Source organism: Dromiciops gliroides, chromosome 2 (assembly GCF_019393635.1).
Source record: "Dromiciops gliroides isolate mDroGli1 chromosome 2, mDroGli1.pri, whole genome shotgun sequence".
Lineage (NCBI taxonomy): Eukaryota > Metazoa > Chordata > Mammalia > Microbiotheria > Microbiotheriidae > Dromiciops > Dromiciops gliroides.
The window spans coordinates 214867530-214893538 of NC_057862.1; the positions used below are offsets into that span (position 1 = coordinate 214867530).

Here is a 26009-nt window from a genome sequence, read left to right on the forward strand (position 1 = left end):
CCAAATACACAGAAAAAAAATAAAATAACTGTAAACAATATAAAATATTTGGGAGTCTACCTGCCAAGACAAACCCAGGAACTCTATGAACAAAATTACAAAACACAAATAAAATCAGATCTAAATAATTGGGAAAGTATCAATTGCTCATGGATAGGCCAAGCTAAAATAATAAAAAATGACAATTCTACCTAAATTAATTTGCTTATTCAGTGCCATACCAATCAGACTGCCTAAAATTATTTTGTAGAGCTAGAAAAAAATAATAACAATTCATCTGGAAAAACAAAAGGTCAAGAATATCAAGGAAATTAGTGGGGAAAAATGCACAGGAAGGTGGACTAGCCATACCAAATCTGAAACTATACTATGAAGTGGCAGTCATCAAAACTATTTGGTACTGGCTAAGAAATAGAGTGTTGGATCAATGAAATAGGTTAGTAAATGACTACAGTGATCTACTTTTGATAAACCCAAAGACTCCAGCTTCTGAGATAAGAACTCATTTTTTGACAAAAACTTCTGGGAATACTGGAAGATAGTATGACAGAAACTAGGCATAGACCAACATCTTACACCATATGCCAAAATAAGTGAGTACATGATTTAAACATAAAGGGTGATACCATAGGTGAATTGGGAGAGGAAGGAATAGTTTACCTCTAGATCTATGGAAAGGAGAAGAATTTTTGACCAAACAAGAGATAAGGAATATTATGAAATGTAAAATGGATAATTTTGATTACATTAAATTAAAAAGGTTTTGTACAAACAGAAGCAATGCAGCCAAAATTAGAAAGGAAGCAGAAAGCTGAGAAACCATTTTTACAGCCAGTGTTTCTGATAAAGACTTCATTTCTAAAATATATAAGGAACTAAATCAAATTTATAAGAATGCAAGTCATTCCCCAGTTGAGAAATGGTCAAAGCTTATGAACAAGCAATTTTCAGTTGAAATCAAAGCTATCTATTGTCATATGAAAAAATGCTCCAAATCACTATTGAGTAAAGAAAGGCAAATTAAAACAACTCTAAGATATCACCTCACACCTATCAAATAGGCTAATATGACAGAAAAGGAAAATAATAAACAGCCAGAAGCCTTGTGTGTTCTTTCCTTTTATCCTCTTTTGATAGAGGCATGTCACTACACACTGATCAAAGCTAATTGGCTAGTATCATTCAATTCAATTGGTTGATGTGACTTGAGGGTGGCCCATATTAAAATGAGCTCTACCATGATCTAGTTGCCTACTGGAAGAGGCCCCCATGAGGATCAAAGTCAAAGTCCAGATAGGCATGGCTTAATCCCATCAATTCACTGAGCTCATCAAAGAGTCTGTTTTCCATTTCTTTTATACTGGCTGAACAGGACTAAGCCCTGAAAGAGATAAGAACTCTATCAAGCATGGGACTTTCTAGAAGTGGGACATAGAAAGGCTAAAACTTGGTCTCTGGGTCCCCCCCCCCAAGAAATCCATTATTAATAATCATTTTCTCACATGTGGGAAAATTGAAACACTAATGCGTTGTTGGTGGAGTTGTGAACTGATCTAACCATTCTGGAGAGCAATTTGAAACTGCCCAAAGGACTATGGAGCTGTGCACACCTTTTGACCAAGCAATACCACTATTAGGTCTTTTTCCCAAAGAGATCATAAAAAAAGGGAAAAGCACCCACATGTACAAAAATATTTATAGCAGCTCTCTTTGTGGTGGCAAAGAATTGGAAATGGAGGGAATGCCCATCAGTTGTGGAATGGCTGAACAAGTTGTGGTATATGAATGTAATGGAATACTATTGTGTTATAAGAAATGAAGAGCAGGCAGATTTCAGAAAAACTTGGAAAGACTTAATTGGACTGATGCTGAGTGAAGTGAGCAGAACCAGGAGAACACTGTACACAGTATTAACACATTGTGTGATGATCAACTGTGATAGACTTAGCTCTTCTCAGCCATACAACGATCCAAGACAATTCCAAAGGACTCATGAGGGAAAATGCTCTCCACATCCAGAAAAAAGAACTGTGGAATCTGAATGCAGATTGAGCCATACTTTTTCTACTTGTTTTGTTTTTGTTTTTTCTTTTTTGAGGTGTTTCCCTTTTGTTCTGATCCTTCTTTTACAATATGACTAATGCAGAAATATATTTAATATGATTGTACGTATATAACCTATATCAGATTGCTTTCTGTCTTGTGGAGGGGAGAGGGAAGGGAGGGAGGGAGAAGAATTTGAAACTCAAAATCTTATAAAAACAAATGTTGAAAACCATCTTTACATATAACTGGAAAATAATAAAATACTTTTAAGTTAAAAAAAAAAAAGAACACTGCAGGTCAACAGTGACAGAACTGCAGGCTTACACTTGGTCAGAATTCCTTTCCTGGGTTGTACTCATCTGCAGACCTCAATCCAAGGACCATTAGTCAAAGTGTATGTGTCAAATGCCAGTCAATCTGCAAGTACTTATTAAATGCCTGTTATTGTGCCAGGCACTTTGCTAGAGGATAGAGATAAAAATACAAAGAATTAAATAATCCCTACTCACAATGAGTTTATGTTCTGATGGTGATGAAATAAGTACAAATAAAAATACATGCAACATAAATATCAATTGATAAATACAAATATATAAAAAGGAGTTAAGGGGCAGCTCGGTGGCATAGTGGATAGAGCACTGGCCTTGAAGTCAGGAGGACCTGAGTTCAAATCCGGCCTCAGACACTTAACACTTACTAGCTGTGTGACCTTGGGCAAGTCACTTAACCCCAATTGCCTCATTCCCCCCCAAAAAACAAAAAAAACAAACAAACAAACCCAAAAAAAGGAGTTAAATACAATGTAATTTGGCAGAGAACTCACTAGTACTTGGGAGAATAGTGGATAGCCTCAAGGCTTCAAGTAAAATATGCTGCCTTTGCTGCATCTTATAAAATGTGATTTGTGAGGAATAAAAGAAATCCACTTTGTCTGTATCCAGAGACCTAGAGCGGCAATAAAGTCCAATGAGGCTGGACAAAGGAGTTGCAATCAGATTGTAGAGAGTTGTGAAAGTTAAACAGAGGACTTTATATTTGATACCAAAGCCAGTTGGAAACCACTGGAATAGGTTGAATAGGGAGATCATATAATCATATTTGAGTTTAAAGCAAATGATTTTGGCAGCAATTTGTAGAATAAAGTGGTGAAAGATTTGAAGTAGAGAAACCAGTTAGGATCTGCTTCTTTCCATGAATAGAGAGCTAAGATATCCCCTACAAAGACACAACCCAGGTCCAAGGTTCCATCTATTCAGCTACAGGCTGGTTCGTGTTCCTGTTCCTTGCAAGGTATCTTCACTTGTTCTGTTGTTGGGTCCATTACTTGGACCCATTCCTTGTCCCGTTACACAATCCTGGAAGCCTGAGTTCTGATCCCATCTTGAAGACTTGCACAAGCCTTCTAAGATGGATATTCTGTCAGTGTTCATAGGCCTCTGGCTTTCTCCCTGTAATGATGCAGGCTGGAAAAACGACTTACTGTGCTTTCTCCTTGAATTTCTTCATTATTACTTGGTCTGGTGCTCTTCTTTGAACTTTACTGGAATAGTTGTGGGGAAGAATGAAGTTCTACTTATTTTTTGTATTCTACCATCTTTGCCAGTCTTCTCTTTGTACTATTAAGATTTGGTCTTCATTCTAAAGAACATATGACTAAAAGTGGAATCATCTTACTTGTAGAAGAGCTATAGCTAATCCTTCAAAGGAATAACATTACTGAAATATCTAGTCAAAATTTATAATGCCATTAATAATGCTTACTGCTTGCTTGAAGCAAGTAGGGGAGTTTAGTTTCACTGTGTGCCTATTTGGAAATAGCTAATTGTGGCATTAAAATAGAATAGTTATATGATATGATTTAATTCTCTAACAAACATTAAGAAATTTTCACCCATCTAGGGGAATTTTTTTCATCTAACCAAAGAGAGTAAACAATCTGTTATTTACTTTGTGTGCTAATTTTATGCCTTATTTCTTATACCTTGAAGTTTTAAATAATTCCTCCTACTTGCTTTTTTTTTTTTGGTTAAGGCAGTTAGGGTTAAGTGACTTGCCCAGGGTCACACAGCTAGTAAGTGTTAAGTGTCTGAGGCCGGATTTGAACTCAGGTACTCCTGACTCCAGGGCCGGTGCTCTATCCATGGTGCCATCTAGCTGCCCCCCTACTTGCTTTTTAAATGTAATTTCATAGCTTTTTTATTGTTTGTTTTTTTTGTTTTTTGTGGGGCAATAAGGGTTAAGTGACTTGCCCAGGGTCACACAGCTAGTAGGTGTCAAGTTTTTGAGATCACATTTGAACTCAGGTCCTCCTGCATCCAGGGCTGGTGCTGTATCCACTCTATCACCTAGCTACCCCTATGTTGTTTTAACCTGAACCTGTGATTTCAGCAATTTAGAACTTTTCGTTTATAAATTCCCTCTACTGATACATTCTTTGGTTTGCAGTCTTAAAAGAGTTATTTAGTCTTGAAGAATTTATTGACTTGCCTATATATACAGCTGGTGTTAGTATACCTGATTCTGAGCTAGTCCAATTCTGACCAAGTCTCTCTCATTCTAAGATAGGCCTTCTTTGTCTTATGCCACATTTTCTCTTTTGTCTTTAAAGCTATGCGTAATAATGCATCTTTGTTATAGTCATCAGTCCATAAATCATATAGAAAAATGTTTTATGGCCCTTCATGCTATAGAAGAGACAAAGCCTATATATGTATGTGTATATGTATATATCTAGATATACATACACATAGGGACAGCTAGGCGGCACACTATCCACAGATAGAGCACAGGCCCTGAAGTTGGGAGGTCCTGAGTTCAAACATCACCTCAGACACTTACTAGCATATTGTGACCCTGGACAAGTCACTTGACCCCAGTTGCCTTAAAACATCCAAGGCCATCCCCAGTTGTCCTGATGTATATCTTGCCACTGTACTCAGATGGCTCTGGAGGAGAGAGTGAGGTTGGTGACCTTGCACAGCCCTCCCTCACTTAAATCCAATTCAGTGCAAGTTATGACATCAATCCAGTGTCATGGTCCTCTTTGAGAACAAAGGACAAACAACAACAACAATATACATATACAGAGAAAGACAGAGAGACCCTCTGCTGCATCTTGGGTTTTTTTGTTGTTTTTTTTTTTTTGCGGGGCAATGGGGGTTAAGTGACTTGCCCAGGGTCACACAGCTAGTAAGTGTCAAGTGTCTGAGGCCGGATTTGAACTCAGGTACTCCTGAATCCAGGGCCGGTGCTTTATCCACTGTGCCACCTAGCCGTCCCCCCCTCTGCTGCATCTTAAAAGATGGGATTTCATAAGTGAAGAATAAAAGAAGTTCAGTTCAATTGGATTCAGAGTCCTGGAGGGGAAATAATATCCAATGAGGCTGGACAAATGAATCAAGATCAGATTTCATAGGCCTGTAAAAGTAAAGCAGAAGATACATAATATGTATATGTGTGTATATAAAACATAGGCATTGCCCCTTTTATAGCATTAAAGGCCATAAAACATTTTCTCTATATGAAAGGCTTTAATGATTCTTTTCTAGTATCAGAAGAGTTGTATATGAGAATGATTCTGACTGCATTCTCCTTTACTACCTCCTACATTCCTGCTAACCCTGATATATGGTGGCATACCGGTTAAAAAAATATTGGAAAATGGGTATGGTTTGGCTTTTTTTCCTACATATTTAAAAATTAAACCCTAATATTAGTTGTGATGTATGCTCTGATATTTTTTAACTGAAAGGGATCTTAAACTTGGGCAAGTCAGTTCTTTACCTTATGTTACTATTTATTTTAACCCAATAAATGTTTGTTGTTAAGAAGTGAATGAATGGTAAGAAAATGAAGACAACAGACAATTGCAGACACCTTTAAGCATTCTAAGTACAAGACAAGAGATTTTGCACAGTTAGCTTGAAGGGATGACAATATCAAGGGAAAGTATGGGTATTTTTGTTTTTCATGAATGGGGAAACTTGGGAATGATCATAGAAAGCAGGGATGGAATCAATAGAAGGGAAAAATCAAAGTGTATTTAATTTTTTCTTGAAGGGTGATGCCTTAATTTTCTTTCTTGATTAAACTTGGTTTTAAGTAAAATTATTCAAGGTCTTATTCAATTCTAAAGTATCTTACATTAATGTTTGTTTTCTTAAGGAAATATTTAATTTAGCCATCTACTATGGATACTATATTTTAATAGCAAATATTTATCTACAGGAGAATATTAAAAAGTGAACCTCCATATCCCCAAGAAATGAGTGCTTTAGCTAAAGATATAATTCAGCATCTCTTGGTGAAAGATCCTAAGAAAAGATTGGGTTGTGGTCCACGAGATGCAGATGAAATCAAAGAGCATCCCTTCTTTCAGGTGAAATTAATTCAGTTAATATTTATTGCATCTACTGTATGTATAATACTATATAAAGTGATTGTTCATAATCCTTCCCCTGAGTAATTTTTATTATTATTTTCTTCTAATGACACTACTAGCCTCATATCATGTGAAAATATGATGCTATTTTACCACAGTGGTTGAAGTCTCCAGAAATTCATTTCATTCTCATATATGTGTGTATGTATGTGTATGTATATATATGTATGTATATTCTAAATGGAAAAGGGTTTATATTTTTATGTCACCTCCAGTTTATGAGTTATTCTTATTACTTTGTCAACTTTTATGCAAGTAAGTTTTTTCTTTTACAAAGAGGCCACAGGTATGGGGGGGGGTTTCTAGAAAAAATGTCTTCGTTAATTCAGAATCTATATATTTCTTAGTGGTTTATCTGTAGTAGTATAGGATTGTTTTTTACTTGTGAGGTTTTTATCTATGCTTTTTAAAGATTGATGACTGTCTGTAGCCACCAATTTAGTTGTTAACTTTGATCAGTATTGTCCAGAAAAATTCCAGAGGATTGTCATTGGGTTATGAAATCGACAGAAGCACCAAACTTTAAGGTCCCTCTGAAGGTACAGCTAAGCTTTTTGTTTCAAAGCTGTAACTATCATATTAATGAAGAGACAGATTAGGTGGTTCAGTAGATAGTGTGCTGGGCCGGAAGTCAGGAAGACTTATCTTCATTATGAGTTCAAATCTGGTCTCAGACACTTACTTACTAGCTGTGTGACCCTGGGTAAATCACTTAACCCTGTTTGCTTCAGTTTCTTCATCTGTAAAACAAGCTGAAGAAGGAAATGGCAAACCACTCATTTATCTTTGCCAAGAAAATCCCAAATGGGGCCACAGAGTCGGACATGACTGGAATACCTGAACAACAATGAAATATGACCTGATGATGTTTATAATGAAAAGTCACTATCAGTTTTTGGGTTTTCTTTTTCTAAGAAAAATCTTTGCATGACATTTACCCAAAAGACATGAAAAAAAATAATTCAAACCAAGAATTTTTGAGTATAAAAAACCTCAATTACCATTTTTCAGCTTCCAAAATAAATGCCTTGACAAAGAATGAGTATTTTCTTTCTCTTCAAAAGAAAACACATGCTCTAAATTAATTTCACTGTACATCACAGACTTAAAGAAATTTTATACTTAAAGAAATTAAGTACATTTGACATTACTATTAGGATTACAAAAAATAAAAATAAAAGTGTGATTCTTAGAATAAACTGGATAGCTAATATCAAAATTTTGAAAAGGACTACTTAGTTTTAAAGACAAACCTACATTCTATGATAGTGAATTTCTGAGCACTTTAAAAATAAAGTGAATTTCTCAGGATATAACTGTAATCTCTAATGTCATATACCTAGAAAAAATAGTATTTGGCAATAGCATCTCTCTTTTAAAAGATACAATTTAGCAGTTTGGTTTAAATATTAACCTAAGTCATTAAAATTCATACAATTTCAGAATTGGATGGTATCTCAGTAGCCTTCTAGTCCAACCCATATCTGAAAAAGGATGAATTCCCTCTTTGTCATTCTTAACAAATAAATGTCCAGGCTTTGAAGATTTCTAATAAAGAAGATCAGCCATTACATCCTAAAGCATACTGTCATAGATTTAGAGCTAGGAAAAGCCTCAGAGGCCATCAAATCCAACTCCCTCATTTTACAAATGAGAACACTGAGAGTGAGATAAATGACTTAAGTGACTTGTCCAGCATGACCCAGCTATTAAGTTGGGTGTTTGAGACAAGACACTGGCCCTGGAGTCAGGAAGACCTGCATTTAAATCCAGCCTCAGATACTTAACTAAAGTAACTTAACCTCTGTTTGCCTGAATCTACTGGAGAAAGAAGTGGCAAACCACTCAAGCATCCTTGCCAAGAAAACCCCATAGACAGTATTGATGTGCTATGGCTCCACGGAGTCATGAAGAGTCAGAAATGACTGAAAAACAGTAACTTCTTGATTCCAAACCCATTCAGTCTTTCTACATACAGCCTAGGCTGCCTAAGCAGCTCATTCTGCCTAATTGTTAAGAAGTTTTTCCTTCCTTTTTTTTTTTTTTTCCTTTCAGTTTCTACCTACAATTCATAATTCTTCCCTCTGGGCCTGAACAAAAAGATTCTTCCACTCTTCCAGGTGACAGCACTTAAGTACTTAAAAATACTGATCATGTCCCTTCTATATCTTTTCTTCCCCAAACTAAGCATCCCCACATCCTTCAACTGATCATGAACTCAAAACCTTTCAATATCCAGGTTGCCCTCCTAGATACTCTCCAACTTTTCAAGGCTCCAGGGGAAGATTTATTTTGAATGGAAATCATTACTGTCTTAGTGAAAACAGCACTAAACTGCGGGGCTAGATAGACTACAGGTAGTTGATCTGGACAAGTCACTTTCCTCTCTAGATTTTAATATAATTTCTAGAACTGGAGGGTTTGGACTAGAATGATCTTTAAGGTCCCTTCAAATTTGAAAATTCTATGACCAGGTTTATTCCCACTTCTCCCACAAGAGGGCAGAAGGAAAACACTTTGTATTAAATGATTGAATTTAATAGAACAATGTCTATAGGATTATATAGGTTCATCAGATTTTTTTATTCCTCTCCATGCTATTAATTTCTGTCACATAGTCACTATTGGTTACTAGCCATTACTACCTCACACTATGTATTCAGAATCATTTAAAATGAGATTCTGAAATAAACATTTAGAGGAATGTATTGAGACTATGAGTTTGTTTGTTTTTTGAGGTTTCAAAGACTACTTTGTTAAAGTACTAGAAACAATAAATAAGGACATATGTCAGGTTGTAACTTTAATCTAGTGACATCCAATATGTTTTATCACCAATGGAAATATTACAATGGAAAATAGAATTAAGGGGAATTGAGAAAAATTTGAATGAGGTGCTTATCTGTTATCATATTTTTAGTATTTAAAAACTCAAACCCTCTATAGGATCATACAATCCTTCTTCCTCCAAATACCATTTTCCTCTCAAACAACCTATATAAGGCGATTAGAGAACTACTAACAGAAAAGGAAAAGCATCAGGGAACATACCTTCAGCTCTGAAAAGGAAAGGAGGCAGGAGCAGGGGGAGTGTGGGGGAAATGTCAGCTGAGGCTGGAGAGGAGGTGACAGCTTTGTGCCTGTTGGAAATGAAGAATGAAGTTTAGGGGCAAGAGGAGAACTTCTCAGAACCCTAATTGCATCAGAAAAGAACAAATGAATAGCAACTGATCTGCCTCTTCGGGGAGAATTTTTAATTTTGTACTTTTGCTTTAGCCTGCTACCTTTCAAGAAACTTCTGGATAATATTTTTTTTTCATTTTTTGTTGGCTGTTGAATTTGCTGGGTAGAATATTGCAGTACCCCCTGGAGGATACCACAATATTCTAAAATATTCAGAAGTGGCATTCTGAATGACTTGTGTGATAGGTGTTTGCATTTTTTTAATGTTACTGAATTAAACTCTTAATTGCCTTTATTTCAATTTGTTGAAATTTAGTGATTCTATTCAAAATCTTTTTTCTTTTAATCACTGTATTATTTTATTAATTACAATTAATTTTTATTTTATTTCTTGATTTAGAAAATAAATTGGGAAGATTTAGCTGCCAAAAAAGTGCCAGCACCATTTAAACCAGTAATCCGAGATGAATTAGATGTCAGTAATTTTGCAGAGGAGTTTACAGAAATGGATCCCACATATTCTCCTGCAGCTCTGCCTCAGAGTTCAGAGAGGCTATTTCAGGTAATCTCTAAAAACATCTCTCTAAATACATTTATATATCCAGTGTATAAATGTCTAGAAAATAGATCATTAGTTTTTCATTTCTTTACATGATTTTAACAGACTTTTAAGAAAATGTTCTTTAAATTCTGCATAATTTAGTGCAAGGGGGTGTTGTATAAAGCTACAGCTATAAATTACATTTGCTAGATGTTGTAGTTTACTTAACACAAGATATTTTAAATCTTTATTTTTGCTATATAAGAGACTGCATGGTGTAGTAAATAGAGAGCCACTTTTGGAGTCCAGAAGACCTGGATTTAAGTCCTACCTCTGACACTTAGATTGTGGCTCTCAGTAACCCATTTAAGTTCTCTGTGTCTCCAGGCAACTCTGTAAATTGTTGGTAAGAGACTAATCTACATTGGCAGAGAGTGTTCTACCAATGTCATAGGTGTTCTCTACATTGATGGAATCTCAAGTCCCCCAGCTAAAAAAAAAGGAAAAACAATGTTTGATATATAAAAGGAATTTGTAGTTATACATGGAAGCTTTTATTTCTTGAAACTCTTATAGAAAATGTGCTGAATTATTTTACTTCTGTGTAGAATGAAATATTGATCATTACAATTGTTGGTTTCATTTATCATGTTGTTCAATAATTAATCTTAACTACTTTCCACTTGTTAGGCATTTTTTTAAAAAGATTTTGCAATTTTAAAAGAATCTCTATTGACTAATAGGCTTTATTTCTTTAAGTTTTTATAAATGCTAGTAAATATATTATTTGGTAATCATATATATATATATCTATTGATATATCATTGCATTGGTGTACTATATTATGTTTGTAAATTTTATGAAACTTTGATTTTATATTTAATTGGGTTAAGGTAATCCAGTAATAGGATCAAATGAACACAAATTGTAAACTTTTTATGATGAAACTCACTTTTCCAATTTAAAAAAGCACTTGTTATAATATCAACTCAGTTTGTTTTTAAATACCCTAACTATATGTTTCTTTGGAATTTAGCCACTTTGAAATGTGTGCTTTTGTCACCAATGTAAAGAACTAAAGTTAGGAATCATTCTTTTTTTTTTTTTATGATGACAAGGAAAGCATTTTTTTTAAGTTTCTTAATTTTAAACTAATTTAACTACACCAGAAGGTGGCATGTTTTTCTTTTAGAAAATATCTATCTACCTTTTGATTTGTAACAAAATGCATCTTAAACGCATTAAGTGTTTTTCTCTCTTTCCTCAAAAATTCTAGAGTCCTAAGAGTTACCCTAAGCTTAATACTTTCAGTCTATACAATCTAAACTTTTATCTTATTTTTTTTTCTTATCTTATTTTTATTTCTCTCCACCCCCAGGGATATTCTTTTGTTGCTCCTTCTATCTTATTTAAACGCAATGCAGCTGTCATAGATCCTCTTCAGTTTCACATGGGAATTGAACGTCCAGGAGTGACAAATGTTGCCAGGAGTGCAATGATGAAGGTAGACAGTTTTGGTTTTTTTAAAGCTAAGTAATGTATTTGTGGTTTGCATGAATTCTGATATGAACACTCTAATAGCAATATTTATTTCTTAAGAGGTTTATGATATACTAAAGTCCGAATGTGAGAAAAAATACCCTGAATATTTGAGATTTTTACCTTTTGTTCTAGAGAACTGCTAAATGCTGGTATAAGCTTTTAAAAACATTTTAACAGGATTCCATAATTAATGAATTTTGTCACTTAACCCCCATTGCCCCGCCAAAAAAACCCAAACAAATAAATGAATTTTAACAAGGATAAAAGAAATAAAAATAAAATCTATTTTAGAACTTTGTTTTTAATTAATATCAAATGTTAATCAGTAGTCTAAGATTGTCTTACCTTTCAGTATTATATATTAATGTTATTTAAGTTATACATTGTTGATTATTTCTAGGACTCTCCATTTTATCAGCACTATGACCTAGATCTTAAAGACAAGCCATTGGGAGAAGGAAGTTTTTCAATTTGTCGAAAATGCTTACACAGGAAAAGCAACCAAGAATATGCAGTCAAAATAATAAGCAAAAGGTATGAATGTTTTTAAAGTATCTTTTTTTGCTTTTTACCCATACCATCTAATTTCATAAGTGAACTTGCTTTTCAAAAAAAATCATAGGTCTAAACATTTTTAGGATTGTACTCAGAGATTCAGTCCTTTGATTCATAATAATATACACTTATTTAGTACTTTACATCAAAATTTAACATACATTATTTCATTTCTCAAATAACTCTGAAAACCAGCTTGCACACATATTATTATTTCTAATTCTACAGATGAGGAAAACAGACTCAGAGAAGTTAAGCAACTTAACCAAGGTCATACAGCTCATAAGTAGATGAGTTATAATTTTAACATATTTCTTTTAATTCCATATTTAGTACTCTTTCCACTATAATATGCTATCTCAATAATATTTTACATTAGATATTGTGCAGCATACATCCTTATAATGCATTTTTTTTTTTTAGTGAGGCAATTGGGGTTAAGTGACTTGCCCAGGGTCACACAGCTAGTAAGTGTTAAGTGTCTGGGGCCGGATTTGAACTCAGGTACTCCTGAATCCAGGACCAGTGCTCCATCCTCTTTGACACCTAGCTGCCCCTTTATAATGCATTTTTTTGTTTGTTTGTTTTGGTTTGGTTTGGTTTTTTGTGAGGCAATTGGGGTTAAGTGACTTGCCCAGGGTCACACAGCTAGTGTTAAGTGTCTGAGGCCGGATTTGAACTCAGGTACGCCTGAATCCAGGGCCGGTACTCTATCCACTACACCATCTAGCTGCCCCTATAATGCTTTTTTTTTTTTTTTTTTGCGGGGCAATGGGGGTTAAGTGACTTGCCCAGGGCCACACAGCTAGTAAGTGTTAAGTGTCTGAGGCTGGATTTGAACTCAGGTACTCCTGAATCCAGGGCCAGCGCTTTAACCACTGCGCCATCTAGCTGCCCCTATAATGCATTTTTAATAGAAAGGTTCTTTGCTTCTGACAGGGACATTTAACTGAGATAGTTTTATAAAGTGTTACTGCTAATCGGATTTGCCCAGGGTTTATTTTAGACGCTATTGAATATATGCAGTTACTTTTCTCTGGAAATTAATCTAGCATTGCTAGAGTGTATTGATTTGTGCTACCTAACTGAACTTTTTTTACAAATGAGGGTTCTTTTGAGGAGTAAAATGGGGAGAGAATCATTGAGGTGTGAAAACAATATTTTTTAAGTCATCAATAAAAATTTCCAAAATAAAAAAGTTATTAGGTTATCAAGGGATATTAGCAAGGAGATATGTTTGTTTGGGTAAATGATTATTCTGATTTCTATGATTGTACTGTATAATACCAAATTATGAGACATAGGGAGTATTGTCATTTGACTTGGTTTTGGGGGGCTTGAGACAGTGATTTTCTCCAAGATAAATGGATTACTTATCCCAAATGAACTGTAAAAGTCATTGCTTTCACAGAACTTTTGTTCTTCTTCCCTGACACTGATTTTAATTCTTGGTACACATTAAATAAAAACAAAATTAGATTTAGGGTAGTATTGAATTGGAAATATGCTTGAATAGATTGGTACAATATGGCTGCTTCATTTTACAGAATGGAAGCCAACACTCAGAAAGAAATAACAGCTTTGAAACTCTGTGAAGGACACCCCAATATAGTGAAGTTGTATGAAGTTTATCATGATCAGGTATTTCACTGCTAAACATAAAAATTATTGTTTCTTCTCCTACCATTAACTTATTGACAGGATGGTTTGATATAAGCATATACCATGTATCATAATAGAAACATATCCTAATATTAGACACATGAATCTTTTCTCTTATGTACTGTTACTCTCCAAAATCAGTGAATATAGGGGGTATGTGTCCTTTATTTTTCCAATATCCCTCCTTTTAACTCTCAAAATGTTGAGAAGTACATTTCCTTGATCATGTAATTAACTTGACTAAGCGTTTATTTTGTATTTGGTCCATATTCCTCCTTTTGGGGGGCGGGTGGGACAGTTGGTTCCTTTAATTCTAGGGAAATAACTTTAAAAAAAAATTGGTTACTTCCAATATTGACAGAAATTAATTATTCATTCACTGTAGGTCTTTTTTTTTTTTTTTTTTTGCGGGACAGTGAGAGTTAAGTGACTTGCCCAGGGTCACACAGCTAGTAAGGCCAGATTTGAATTCAGGTCCTCCTGAATCCAAGGCAGGTGCTTTATCCAAGGTCATTTATTTTTAATTTGGGACAGTACCATTGGCAAAATGAAAACTTATAGCTCATTTGGCAGACTTTTGTAACGTTTTTGTAACTTTTTGTAACCTGAGTGCCACTATAGGTCATGGTAGGAAAGAAATTTCACATGCCTTTGAAGCAACATCTACTCCCTCCCCAACAACTTTATATCAGATTCATATACCTGTGCAAACTAGGTATGTGGTTATGTGCAATTTGCACATAAAATTAAAGAAGATCTATAATAAATATTTCATCTTTATTTACCTATTAAATAATATGGTGCCTAGCTCATACAATAATAACCCTTGAAAAATGTTTATTGAAATGAATCAAATTGCACTCAACTAAAGGAAGGAAGGGCTGATTGTGATACAAGGGTTAAATGTTGGTGGGACCTGGACAATGTTATCACTGCTACTAGCTACTTTTTCTTTTTTTGATGATTCAACTACCATAGCCATAACCTAATTCCTAAGAGACCTCTCTGCCCCAGCCCTGGATAGATAGTTACTCAGCAATCCCTTCTTTCCTAGAGGGGTTCTTAAAGTCTTATATTCTAGCCTCTTTGGGCAAAAAGTAAAGGAGACAACAAAAAGTATAAATTTATTCTTATTTACCCTGTTTCATATAATAACACCAGCTTAAACCAGAGGCCAAGTCTCTTTCCTGTTTTTCCTTTTTTCTCAGCGTTTTTGCTTGTGGTCCTTCCACTAGGAACCATGGCATTATTGACCCAGGACAGCTCTAGTGTGATACCCTGATTCACTGAAATCTCTCATAGTAACTGACCAAAATATAACTGACCAGGAATTATAGTGAGGTCAAGAAGCAGATTAGTGTGATCAAGCTGACAGTGAGAAGAGAAGTTGCACTGAAATATAGCTAATCTTATGGAGAAAATAATGTTTTGAAGACCCCAGGTGATTTTGAAGACCCCAGGTGATTGCATTTGGATGCAGTGTCCCTAAGCCTTCTGTTCTGATCAAGGGTCAGAGAATTAGCTTAATTGAAGGCATTTGGGGCTGAGGAATAACTTATCAGGGCCCATGCTTTGAGAACCAGGCTGAAGTTTTGCAGAAGATGTAACCAGCGGCAGCAGCAACATTTTTCAGACTTAGCTCCCATACCAGTTCCTATTACTGGCTTTTCCTTTCCTTCCTCCCTCCCTCCTGCTTATTCCTACTTTTAGATGTTGTTTATATGCTGAATCATAAGGGGTACTGTATCTTCCTGTCACTATATCACCACCTGAGATGTCAAAGGGCATCTGAAACCTATTTCCAACCTAAAAGTCAGAGGTAAGATTTGCCCACTAGAGATCTGACACTACTATGCATTAAAAAATCTCAGATTAATCTCCAAGCAGATGGCATCAGAGGGGATTGGCCCCTGATTGACAGGTTGGCAGCAGCTCTCAGGTACCAGATTCCAAATGCCTACTTTATATTTATATAGTCAAGAGTAATTATTTATGTTTGTATTCATTTTGAGCTATTTCTTCCTTTTTATACAGAGTAGCCATCAGAACAAAAATTGCTTCTCGTGTGATCCAATCCCATCCTTTCTTTTATAGATGTGTATTCTTCCTATGTGGAGGCTCTATTAACCCATCATCAGAAGGACTTGTGTTTAAAATTGTTTTCTTAGTTCCTTGAATTTAGGGATTTTATCATTTTTGTATTTATGTACCCACTACCTACCACAGTATATAGGCACTTAATAAATCGTTGTTAGTTGGTTGATTTTCCAGTAGTGTTGCTGGATTTTCTTGAGCCATCCTCTCATACCATCCTTTCTTTATAACTAACAATAGCAGCTGAATGAGAAGTATGGCTTCAGACTCTAAATGTGGAATTGTATTCTCATTATGAAGTCAACTGACTCACATGTATATTAAATGTTTTACTTTGACCTTCTTTACCCTGTGAAAAAATATTTCAAATTAGCTTGGCCTCTGATAGCCTAAGAGTCACTCTCTTAGAGAGGTAACAATTCACTTTTATAACTTGTTAATTATATACTGGAATAATTCGCTTAATTTAATAGATTTTTCATTTTTTTTACTAAGTAAAAAAGACACATGCTATATTCAGATAATGTTAGATGACAGTCAATTTCCTGTAACGATTGGAATGATGCCACCTGCTGGAGACTTACTGTAGAAGAGTTCCGCCCATGAAGCGAAGGTCTTTGAGGGCAAGACCAGGAGTCTTTTCTTTGGTGTCAGGAAGTGACACGGGCTAGTGGGAGGAGGATGGGAGAGACTGGCGCTCGGTCTCACTCTCTTTCCTTTGGACTCTGGAGAGCAGAGCTAGAAATGTGCTCTCCCTTTAAAAGATAGGAATCTAGGCCTTTCTCTCTCTCTTTACCAAATTCTTATTCTCCTTAATAAATGCCTAAAAGTCTAACTCTTGCTAAAGCTTATAATTTATTGGCGACCACTCATTAGATATTTTAGACAGTTTAGCTAGAATTTTAGCCCTTAACATTCCGCTCGAGTCCTATTCTTATTTGTTATCATGAAATGGAGGTGTTCTTGGGAGTCTCAGAGTTAGTGCTAGTATAGTGCAAAGTCCTACCAAGTTGGAATGGTTTGGAAGATGGCCTAGCAACAGATCTTTTCATCATTCTAGAAGTAGCCTAGTTAAATTTGAAGATGCTTTTCAGCAGTTTCGATAAAAATTGACAAAAATTTTTGCCATAGCAACTTTTAAACTAACTTCCAAGTTGTGATAGGGTAAAATTATCTGTCACAGCAAAGGAAATATCTACCCAGAGAAAACCACAGATCCTTGAATTATTGAAGAAGATAACAGTGCAGTTATGCTTAGGGCTTATAATCTGAATATTCAATCTTGCCTTTTGTAAACTTGAGAGTTCTTTAAGATTTAATTTTAAAACTGATTTTCAATAGCTCCTACGTTAATATTCTACAACAAAACACATGCAAGAATTATATAATTTAGGAAAGAAATGTAATTAATCATGGCAAACTGTTAGTATCTGAACTTTCTTGAATTTGGGAACAAAGGTAAGGTGTAGAGATATAGACTGTCACCTATAAATTTCTATAATTATATACTGGTAGCTTGATACAAATGTATTTGTCATAGGTGTTCACAGAAACTCTGAAATCGATTACTTGACTAACACTAAGACCAGGTGATAGAATAACATATTTAAATGCTTGTTTCATGCTTGCAGTCAGGGAAGAGAATCCAAAGTAATCATTGATCTTCTTTATTTTTAAGAACATACAGACCAGACTATAGTGGTGCTGTTTCTACTTCTTAGTCAAAAGAAACTAGATTGGAAGGGGTTAAGTAGATCTTTCCTTAGAGCAGTTATACCTAATTTATAATGTCATTGACTCCTTTGACAGTCTCATGAACCTGTAGACCCCTTCTCAGAATAATGTTTTGTTTCCTACATGTGAGTCAGCCACGGAGGCTTGAATTTCAGCATTATTTCTATTGTATAACACTGTTATACAATAGAAATGGAATGGATGGAATTCCCAGGAAATCATTAAGAAAAAAGATATCCAAATATTTTACTATGGTATTTTAGATTTTCCATCATCACCTAAATGAAATTCTAAAGTGCCATAGTTTTCCCATTTTTCCTTTATTTTGTTACTTTGAACATATATTATTTTATCAGGGAGATTATGTATTCTGAAATACATACAAGTGAAGGTGTTTCACTGATTGGGTAGAGAGGTAGCCTTAATAGGAGGGGCTGAATTCAAGTCTCACTTCTGACAGATACTAGCTGTATTACCCAGGGACAGTCATTTAACATCTCACTGATGCTGACAACTCTTTAATAAGATTTTAAGTTGCAAAACAGTTGCTGATATGTATTGGTAGAGTTTACTTTCCAGGAGCTTCCTATACCATATCTGAACCAAAAAATTAAAAATTAAAATTAATAATATTTTTAACATTTCATGAATCCCCAATTATTTAGTGAAAATAAGGAGCAATGGACGGACAAGTCAAGAGTTGCATGGCACCCCAGAGAAGTTCTTCAGAAGACTAGGTAGATCCTATATGAATGGTTGATGGAAAAACATGGATTCAGATAGCAGAAAATGGGAACATTTGATGGGATCATGAACTGCATCAGCGGAAGATGAACCCTCACTGATTAAACCTTTGACTCATCAAAATGTAAACACAATTGATAATGCTCATAATAAATTATCTAAAATGTTATAAATATTTGTCATTAACACAGACTTACCAGTATTAAGGATTCCATACACAATTGTATTTTTTTTTCTAGCTTCACACATTTCTGGTGATGGAACTTCTGAACGGGGGAGAGCTCTTTGAACGGATTAAGAAAAAGAAACACTTCAGTGAGACCGAAGCCAGTTATATCATGCGGAAGCTTGTTTCAGCTGTAAGCCACATGCATGATGTGGGAGTGGTACATAGAGATCTGAAGCCTGAGGTATAGAATAGTATGATCTTAAATAGCATCATTACTGCTTATTCAATGATTGTTTCTGTCCTTTCTACTTCTAGGGTATTCTTCTTAAATAGAAAAAAAACCTAAAAGCATGCTTCTTGGGTTTTTTTCCCTTTCTATTTTAATCTCAGAGGAAACTATCCTTTTTTGTCAGTTGATCATCTTGAAGTTATACTTGTATGGGTGAGATATCCTTTTATGGAATGAATACTTTATGCAACAGTTGTGAACTAAAATTAGCAGTGGAAATTTTATAATAAAGAAAATCAGGAAATATTGTCATGCACCAATAGTATATTAGGGTTTTTTTAATGATGCATTTAGAAAGTGTATTTTTTACCTTTCTAATTTAATTATTGCTCTGTGAATAGAAATGTAAAGAGTTGCATTGCTAGTATCCAAATATAATTTCCTTAGTTTATTTAACTGTATTGTATGTAGATTTTAAAATGCTATGGTGGTATAATTTATATTAACTATGCAATCACTTCTGTAAATGTAGCATCGTTTGTGCGTTTCTCATTTCTAGTAGCTCAGTCTCTCAGATAGATCTTTTTTAAATAGTAAAATTGTGAATTATAAGCCATCTTTAGAAAACTAGTGAGAAAAAGAGTAATTTTACTGTTTTTGAATGAACCAATTATTCCTATGTTATTGTGTAACTGATCATTTTATACTAATGAATTCCCATTAGTCTAGTCATATTCTTCTTTTTTAAAACAGTTTTTAAAATGTTCTTTGATTATAATATGCCCTAAGTAGCATTTAAAATAATAATTTATTTGAAGCTTATTTCCACGTGAGTAAGGCCATAAAAAATACTTCTCTAGAAACAGAATCCGTGCCTTTAATTTAAATAACTTAGGTTTTTTTAACACAGACATCTTTGGATCATGAAAATATAACTGATTAACATATTTAAAATTTAGCTTTCAGTGGCTATAATTGCTCATATACTTATATTAATATTATAGGTAATTGCCTGAAAGGATGTCTTTCATGAATCTTCAGCTCTCAAAGCAGCCTCTGTGCTTCCTTCATTGCAGTTCTCACTCTCCTACTTTCCTCCCACTGAAAATATGGTGCTCTATGTTAGAGATTAGTCATCTATTTTTAAATATGAAAGCATACTACTTAAATGTTTTCCTGATAGACAAGGAACAAGCTCAATTTTTTTTAATTGGAAAGTGTTGAAAGAACTGCATTATGTCTATATAGAACCACAAGTTTTCACATATTTCATTCTTTAATGATTGACCATATACGTGTGAGTAAATGTATTCCCTAAATCTGACCTCTGATGGTATTTAATTAATGAAAAATATTATACTCTTTTCATTCATCTAACTTGTAAAGGTTTATATACATATATATATATATATATATAAATTTGAATTGAGCTCTACTGTTAACTTATTTGATACATTCTTGGGCAACTTTCCAACAATTTGTAATCAAATTAGGTTTTGGAATAATAAAAAGGCATACTTTTAGTTTTTTTATAGAATGTCTTTCACTTTGTATTTTAAATATTAGAATATTATTCTGAAACTAAAGTGTTTCTCCTATCTTTACATTTTATTCTGTACTTCATTAAATCTTAAGACTTAATAAGACTATAGACTACTTCATTAAGTGGTCGATTATGTAGCATTCATTGCTGGTTTCTTGTCTAGGTCAAATCATTGCCACTATGTGAGATCACTAAACATTTTAATAAGGTGCTACATGTTTTTAAAATTATCATTTACTAATTTAGAATTTCAAAATTAGTTACTAATGCCAAAGTTGGTTTCATACTTGAGGTAGAAAACATAGAAACTATAAGTGCTTATTCCCCACTACGTCTGACTGTATACATCACCAAACCCAATAACTTCCTCTAAAAATTTATTCAATCTCTATACTTTGAGCTTTGGGGAAGGAGGGAAGAAAAATTAGGAGGGGGCCTCTAGTTTGGTGTGTAGATGTTCAGAACAGGTTAGAATGGCATTAGAGTCACTGAAATAAGAACAGTAGCCATTTGCATTTAATCAATCAAACAAATTAGCATTTATTAAGTTGCTCTTGTGTGCTGAACACTGTGCTAGGCACTTTACTCCATCTGCCTTTTGCGCAATGGTTTTAGGAGCATCATAGTTCAATCACAATACAGAATAACATTAGGTCCTTCTCTAAGATATTTGTGATATCTCTTCATTTCCATTTTAATAAAAGATCGTTAATCTATTTTCTCCTTGCATCCTCATCTTTTCAGTGATTACACAATATTTAGACTTAACTTAAATGTACTGTGAAGCTTCTACACAACTTAAAGAATCCTACTTCTTACTTTTTCAGCCTTTAGTAGATAATGAAGTTCTTAATTATGGTGAATGATAGTGCATGTAATCATAGTATATTTGAGATCATATATCTAGATTTGAATATTATAAAATCTAATATGTCTTTAAAAACTTTGTAATGAGTAGTTTTTAGCTTTCTTTATTTCTTTATTATTCCTCCTGATTTCAGGAGGAGATCTTTGACAATTATATTTAATGACAACGGAGCTGTTTTTAATTGTAATCTCTTCCTGTTCACTGCTTCCTTTCTTGCTAGACCTCCAAACATGCCCAGGTCTCCCCATCTTTAAAAAAAAAACAAAAACAAAAAAATAACTTTTTACTAGGCTCTACCAACTAATGCCAACTAGCTATTATCCTGTATCTCTCCTGCCTTTCTCTGCCAATCTCTTTTTAAAAACTATCTCTCCATTCTTTGCCAATAGTTCTCTGACTTCTGACCTCAACCTCCAACTGAATCTGCTCTGTTGAAAGTTACCAGTGATCCCTTAAGTTGCCAAATCTTTTAGTCTTTTCTTAGTCTTCATCCTTCTTAATCTTTGCTGAGTTTGACCCTTTCTTTTTGAACACTCTCTCCTCTCTTAGTTCTTGTGACACTACTCCAGTTCGATGCCCCAAGGTTCTGCCCTACATCCGCTTCCATTTTCTCTATATAGTCTCTCTCACATTGTGATCCTATTACTTTCCATAGGTTCAATTTTCCTCTTTATTAAGATGAATAACATCAAGCCCAAGTCTCTCTTCTCAGCTCTATACCTATCACTACTTGCCTACTAAATAATTCAAATTGGATGTCCTATAGGCATCATATCACCCAAACTTGTCGAAAACAGAACTCATTATCTTTTCCAAAAAAACCAGCTCCTCCTCCATGAATTTCCATATTACTATCAAGGTCATCACATTCTTTCTAGTCACTCAGTTTTATAATCTTAACATTATCCTCTACCCCTCCCTCTATCTAATCTGTTGCAAAATATTGTATTTACGTTCACTGTATTGCCCCTATTTTCCTTTATCTCTACTCTCATAACCTGGAAAATATAGTGTCAAGTAAATGTACTCCCTAAAATTTGACAATCTGATCATATTTAATTTTAAAATTACACTCTTTTTATTTATCTAACTTGTAAAGATTTTAAAAAATATTTGCCAAGGTAAGCTTATCCGCAGCATTCAGAATTTCTTCATTTGTTGTAACTCAAAACCACCACCGTGGTTCAAGCCTTTGTCACCTCTCACCTGCAATACCTTCCTAATTGGACTCTGATTCAAGCCTTTCTCCCTCCAATCCTTCCACACCAAAGTATGTTATCACAGGAAATTATATTTCCCTTTAAAACTTGAAAAAATAGTATAAAAAGTGAATAAATTAAATCATGTTGATGAGGTTGAGATAATTTTGATAAAATATGAAAAAATACCAGAATATATTGAGTCAAAGAGACCCAACTGGTTCATGGGACCTTGTTCATAAGGGCTGTACCACAGATTCAGCAATCACTGCAAAAGACACCTCATTCCAGTCATGGGAGACAGAATATTCAAAGACAGATAGAAGGAATGGCGTATATAAGAACAGCAAAAAGGCCAGTTTGCCTGGACTGCAAAATATATTGAGGGAGATAATATGTAATAAAGCTAGAAAAATAAGTTTGAGCCAGGTTATGAAGGGTTTTAAAAGATAATCGGGGTGGGGGAGCAGCTAGGTGGTACAGTGGATAAAGCACCAGCCCTGGATTCAGGAGGACCTGAGTTCAAATCTGGCCTCAGACACTTGACACTTACTAGCTGTGTGACCCTGGGCAAGTCACTTAACCCCCATTGCCCCGCAAAAAAGCAAAAAAAAAATAATAATAATAATAATCAGGGGGGAGCTAAGTGGTGCAGTGGATGAAGCACTGGCCCTGGATTCAGGAGGACCTAAGTTCAAATCTGGCCTCAGACACTTGACACTATCTGTGTGACCCTGAGCAAGTCATTTAACCCCAATTGCCTCACAAAAAAAAAAAGACAATCAGAAGCATGTTATCGTAGGGACAATAGGGAATTACTGGAATTCATTGAGCAGAGGAATAGCTACTTGTATTTCAGAAATTTTACTGTAGCAGCTGTTTAGCAGATGGACTGGTAAGGAGACACTTAAGTCAAGGAGACCAATACAGTATAAATACAGGATAATTTGGGGTGGGGAAGTGCTAGCAGTTTGTAGAACCAAGAAATGATTGGTGTCAAAAGGTGGTACCAAAAAAAAAAAAAAAGAAAGGAAAATAGGAGCAGCTAGGTGGTGCAGTGGATAGAGCACCGGCCCTGAAGTCAGGAGTGCTTGAGTTCAAATCCGGCCTCTAGCTGTGTGACCCTGGGCAAAGTCACTTAACCCCAACTGCCTCACTAAAAAAAAAAAAAAAAAAAAAAAAAAAAGGTGGTACCAGAGCTGATTCTCAAGGAAATTAGGATGTCATTAAGGAAGTATTCCAGGTTTGTAGAATGACCATTTACAAGGACAAAGAGATGGGAGATGGAATGCCAGCCAGTACATGGAACAGCAAGAAGGCCAATTTGGCTAAACAGAATAAAGTATGAGGGTAAGGTGGTCCATACTTATATGTTTAGAGGGACAGGGATGAATAGGAGAGATTTTGTAGAGAAATTATAAGAGTTAGCAATTGAGTGGATATTTGGTGTAAGTAAGAGTAGAGAGTCAATGATAACAATGAGTTTGTGAACCTGAATGACAGGGAGGATGATAGAATGGTGCCCTTAACAAAAATCAGGAAATTCATAAGAACACTAGGTATGAGGAGAGAAATAAAGAGTGCAATTGTAGACCTGTTGAGTTTGAAACACTTACAGTAGATCAAGTTCAAAATGTCAAATAGGTAATTAGTAACCTAGAACTCAAAAGAGAGACTGGGAATGGGTCTATAGATCTGGGGGTCATCTTTATAGAGATCATAATTAAGCCCCTGAAAGCTAATGAATTTACCAAGAGCATAAAGAGAGCCAGAAGTGAGCCCAACGCAAAGTCTTAAGTAAAACTCACAATCTCAGCATTTTCATTTCTTTTAAATGACCTTCTTAAAGTATGGTGTCCAGTCCCTTCAGTATTTTGACTGCACTCTTTTGTATAGACCGTTGTTTGCCAATGTTCTTTGTAAAATATGACACCTAGAGCTTGTTGGTCAGTGTTCTTTGTAAAATATGACACCTAAAGCAATGGTTCACAATTATATGAGAACTTGTAGTTTATAAAGCGCTTTCCTGAATGGAGTATATTTAATGTAGTCTGACCAGATCAGAGTACAGTAGGACTATCACTTCTGGATGCCATGTCTTTATTAATGTAGCCTAAGGTCACATTAGGTATTTTGGCTACCATGTTACATTGTTGGCTTGTATTAATTTTACAGAGCACTAGGACTAGATATTCCTTTCCTTCCACTCTCTGTCCCACCTGAACTCTTGTCTAGCTCCTTCAGTTTTCTAGCATTCATACAGACCTGGCTGCTCTCATAAGACACTGAATCCCTGACTGTCTTTTCAAAAACTGGATGTTATCGTCTCTCATGCTCCACTCCCACCCTTCAAATTGCAGTGTACTAGAAGATCAGTTGGGATGTTCCTCACTCTCCATTGTTACTTCCAGATCTTCCCTTTGCTACCATTACTCAACAATTTCTTTCTCTGAGATTCATACTATCCTGATATATCACTCTATCAAAATCCTAGTGATTTGGGGTTTGGGGGGGAGATTTTTTGGCCTCCAAGCCATCCCCCTTCTTTTCTCCAGGAGTTCAGTTTCTAGCTCACAATCTTCCTCTCCTGGATACTCTCTCTTCTCTGGGTTTTGCTAACACTGTACTCACTTGGTCCTTTCCCAATCTGACCACTCCTCAGTCTCCTTCACAGATGTCCACAAGATTATCTGGCATGACTTCTGAGTCTGTTTGGCAAAACCATGACACTTCTCTGGTAGTCACTAATTCTCTTTTCTAAGTGTTCAAAACTATTCAGCTAATATGTTCTAGAATTTTTCTGGGGATGGTCATCAAGTTTAAGGAATCTGTCTTCTTTACCTTTTTTTTAAAGAAAGAGACAAAATTTTCCCATCTCCATCAATACTTGTTCCCTCAATAGGCAAGCATTATTGAAGTACTTTCTATGAGCCAGGCACCAGAGTAAAAAGATGAGAATTAAACAGCATAGAAACAGGTATAAGTAAATACAAAATTTATATAAAGTGTATACAAATTGTTTTCTAGTAGAAGAGCAATAACAAGATCAAGATGGGTTTCCCAAAGGTGGTAGTATTTTAATTGAGCTTTGAAGGAAACTAGGTAAGCACAGGGAATGCATTTCAGGCATGGAAGTTAGTCTGTGTAAAGGCATCAATACAGAAAATGGAATATCATAAATAGGAAACACAAAAAAGTCTTTTTTTTATTAGAATATAGTGTTAGTGAATGAGGGTAATGTGCAGTAAGCTTGGTGCCAGATTGTAAAGGACTTTAAAAGTCCTAGTGTAATCTACTCTAGAACAATTGTAATTTCTAGTTTGACATTTGTATTATAAGGTCTTTATAAGATTTTAATACAGTATTTAATGTTTTATTTTCAAATGTTTGTACCTTAATATCATTTAGCATTTTTATATGTCTACTATTTGAAAGGTGCTGTGCCAGGCACTTCATAGA

At 34.9% G+C, this 26009-nt stretch overlaps 1 protein-coding gene across 1 annotated transcript in view; it reads left to right on the top strand.

The window, feature by feature from the left end:
• The window catches only part of RPS6KA5 (ribosomal protein S6 kinase A5), a 220731-nt gene that overhangs the window by 153382 nt on the left and 41340 nt on the right, over window positions 1-26009 (top strand). Inside the window, 6 exon segments of the mRNA XM_043982310.1 lie at window positions 6274-6424; window positions 10071-10232; window positions 11590-11715; window positions 12154-12287; window positions 13856-13949; window positions 18782-18952. Of these exon segments, the coding sequence (XP_043838245.1) occupies window positions 6274-6424; window positions 10071-10232; window positions 11590-11715; window positions 12154-12287; window positions 13856-13949; window positions 18782-18952 (838 nt within the window).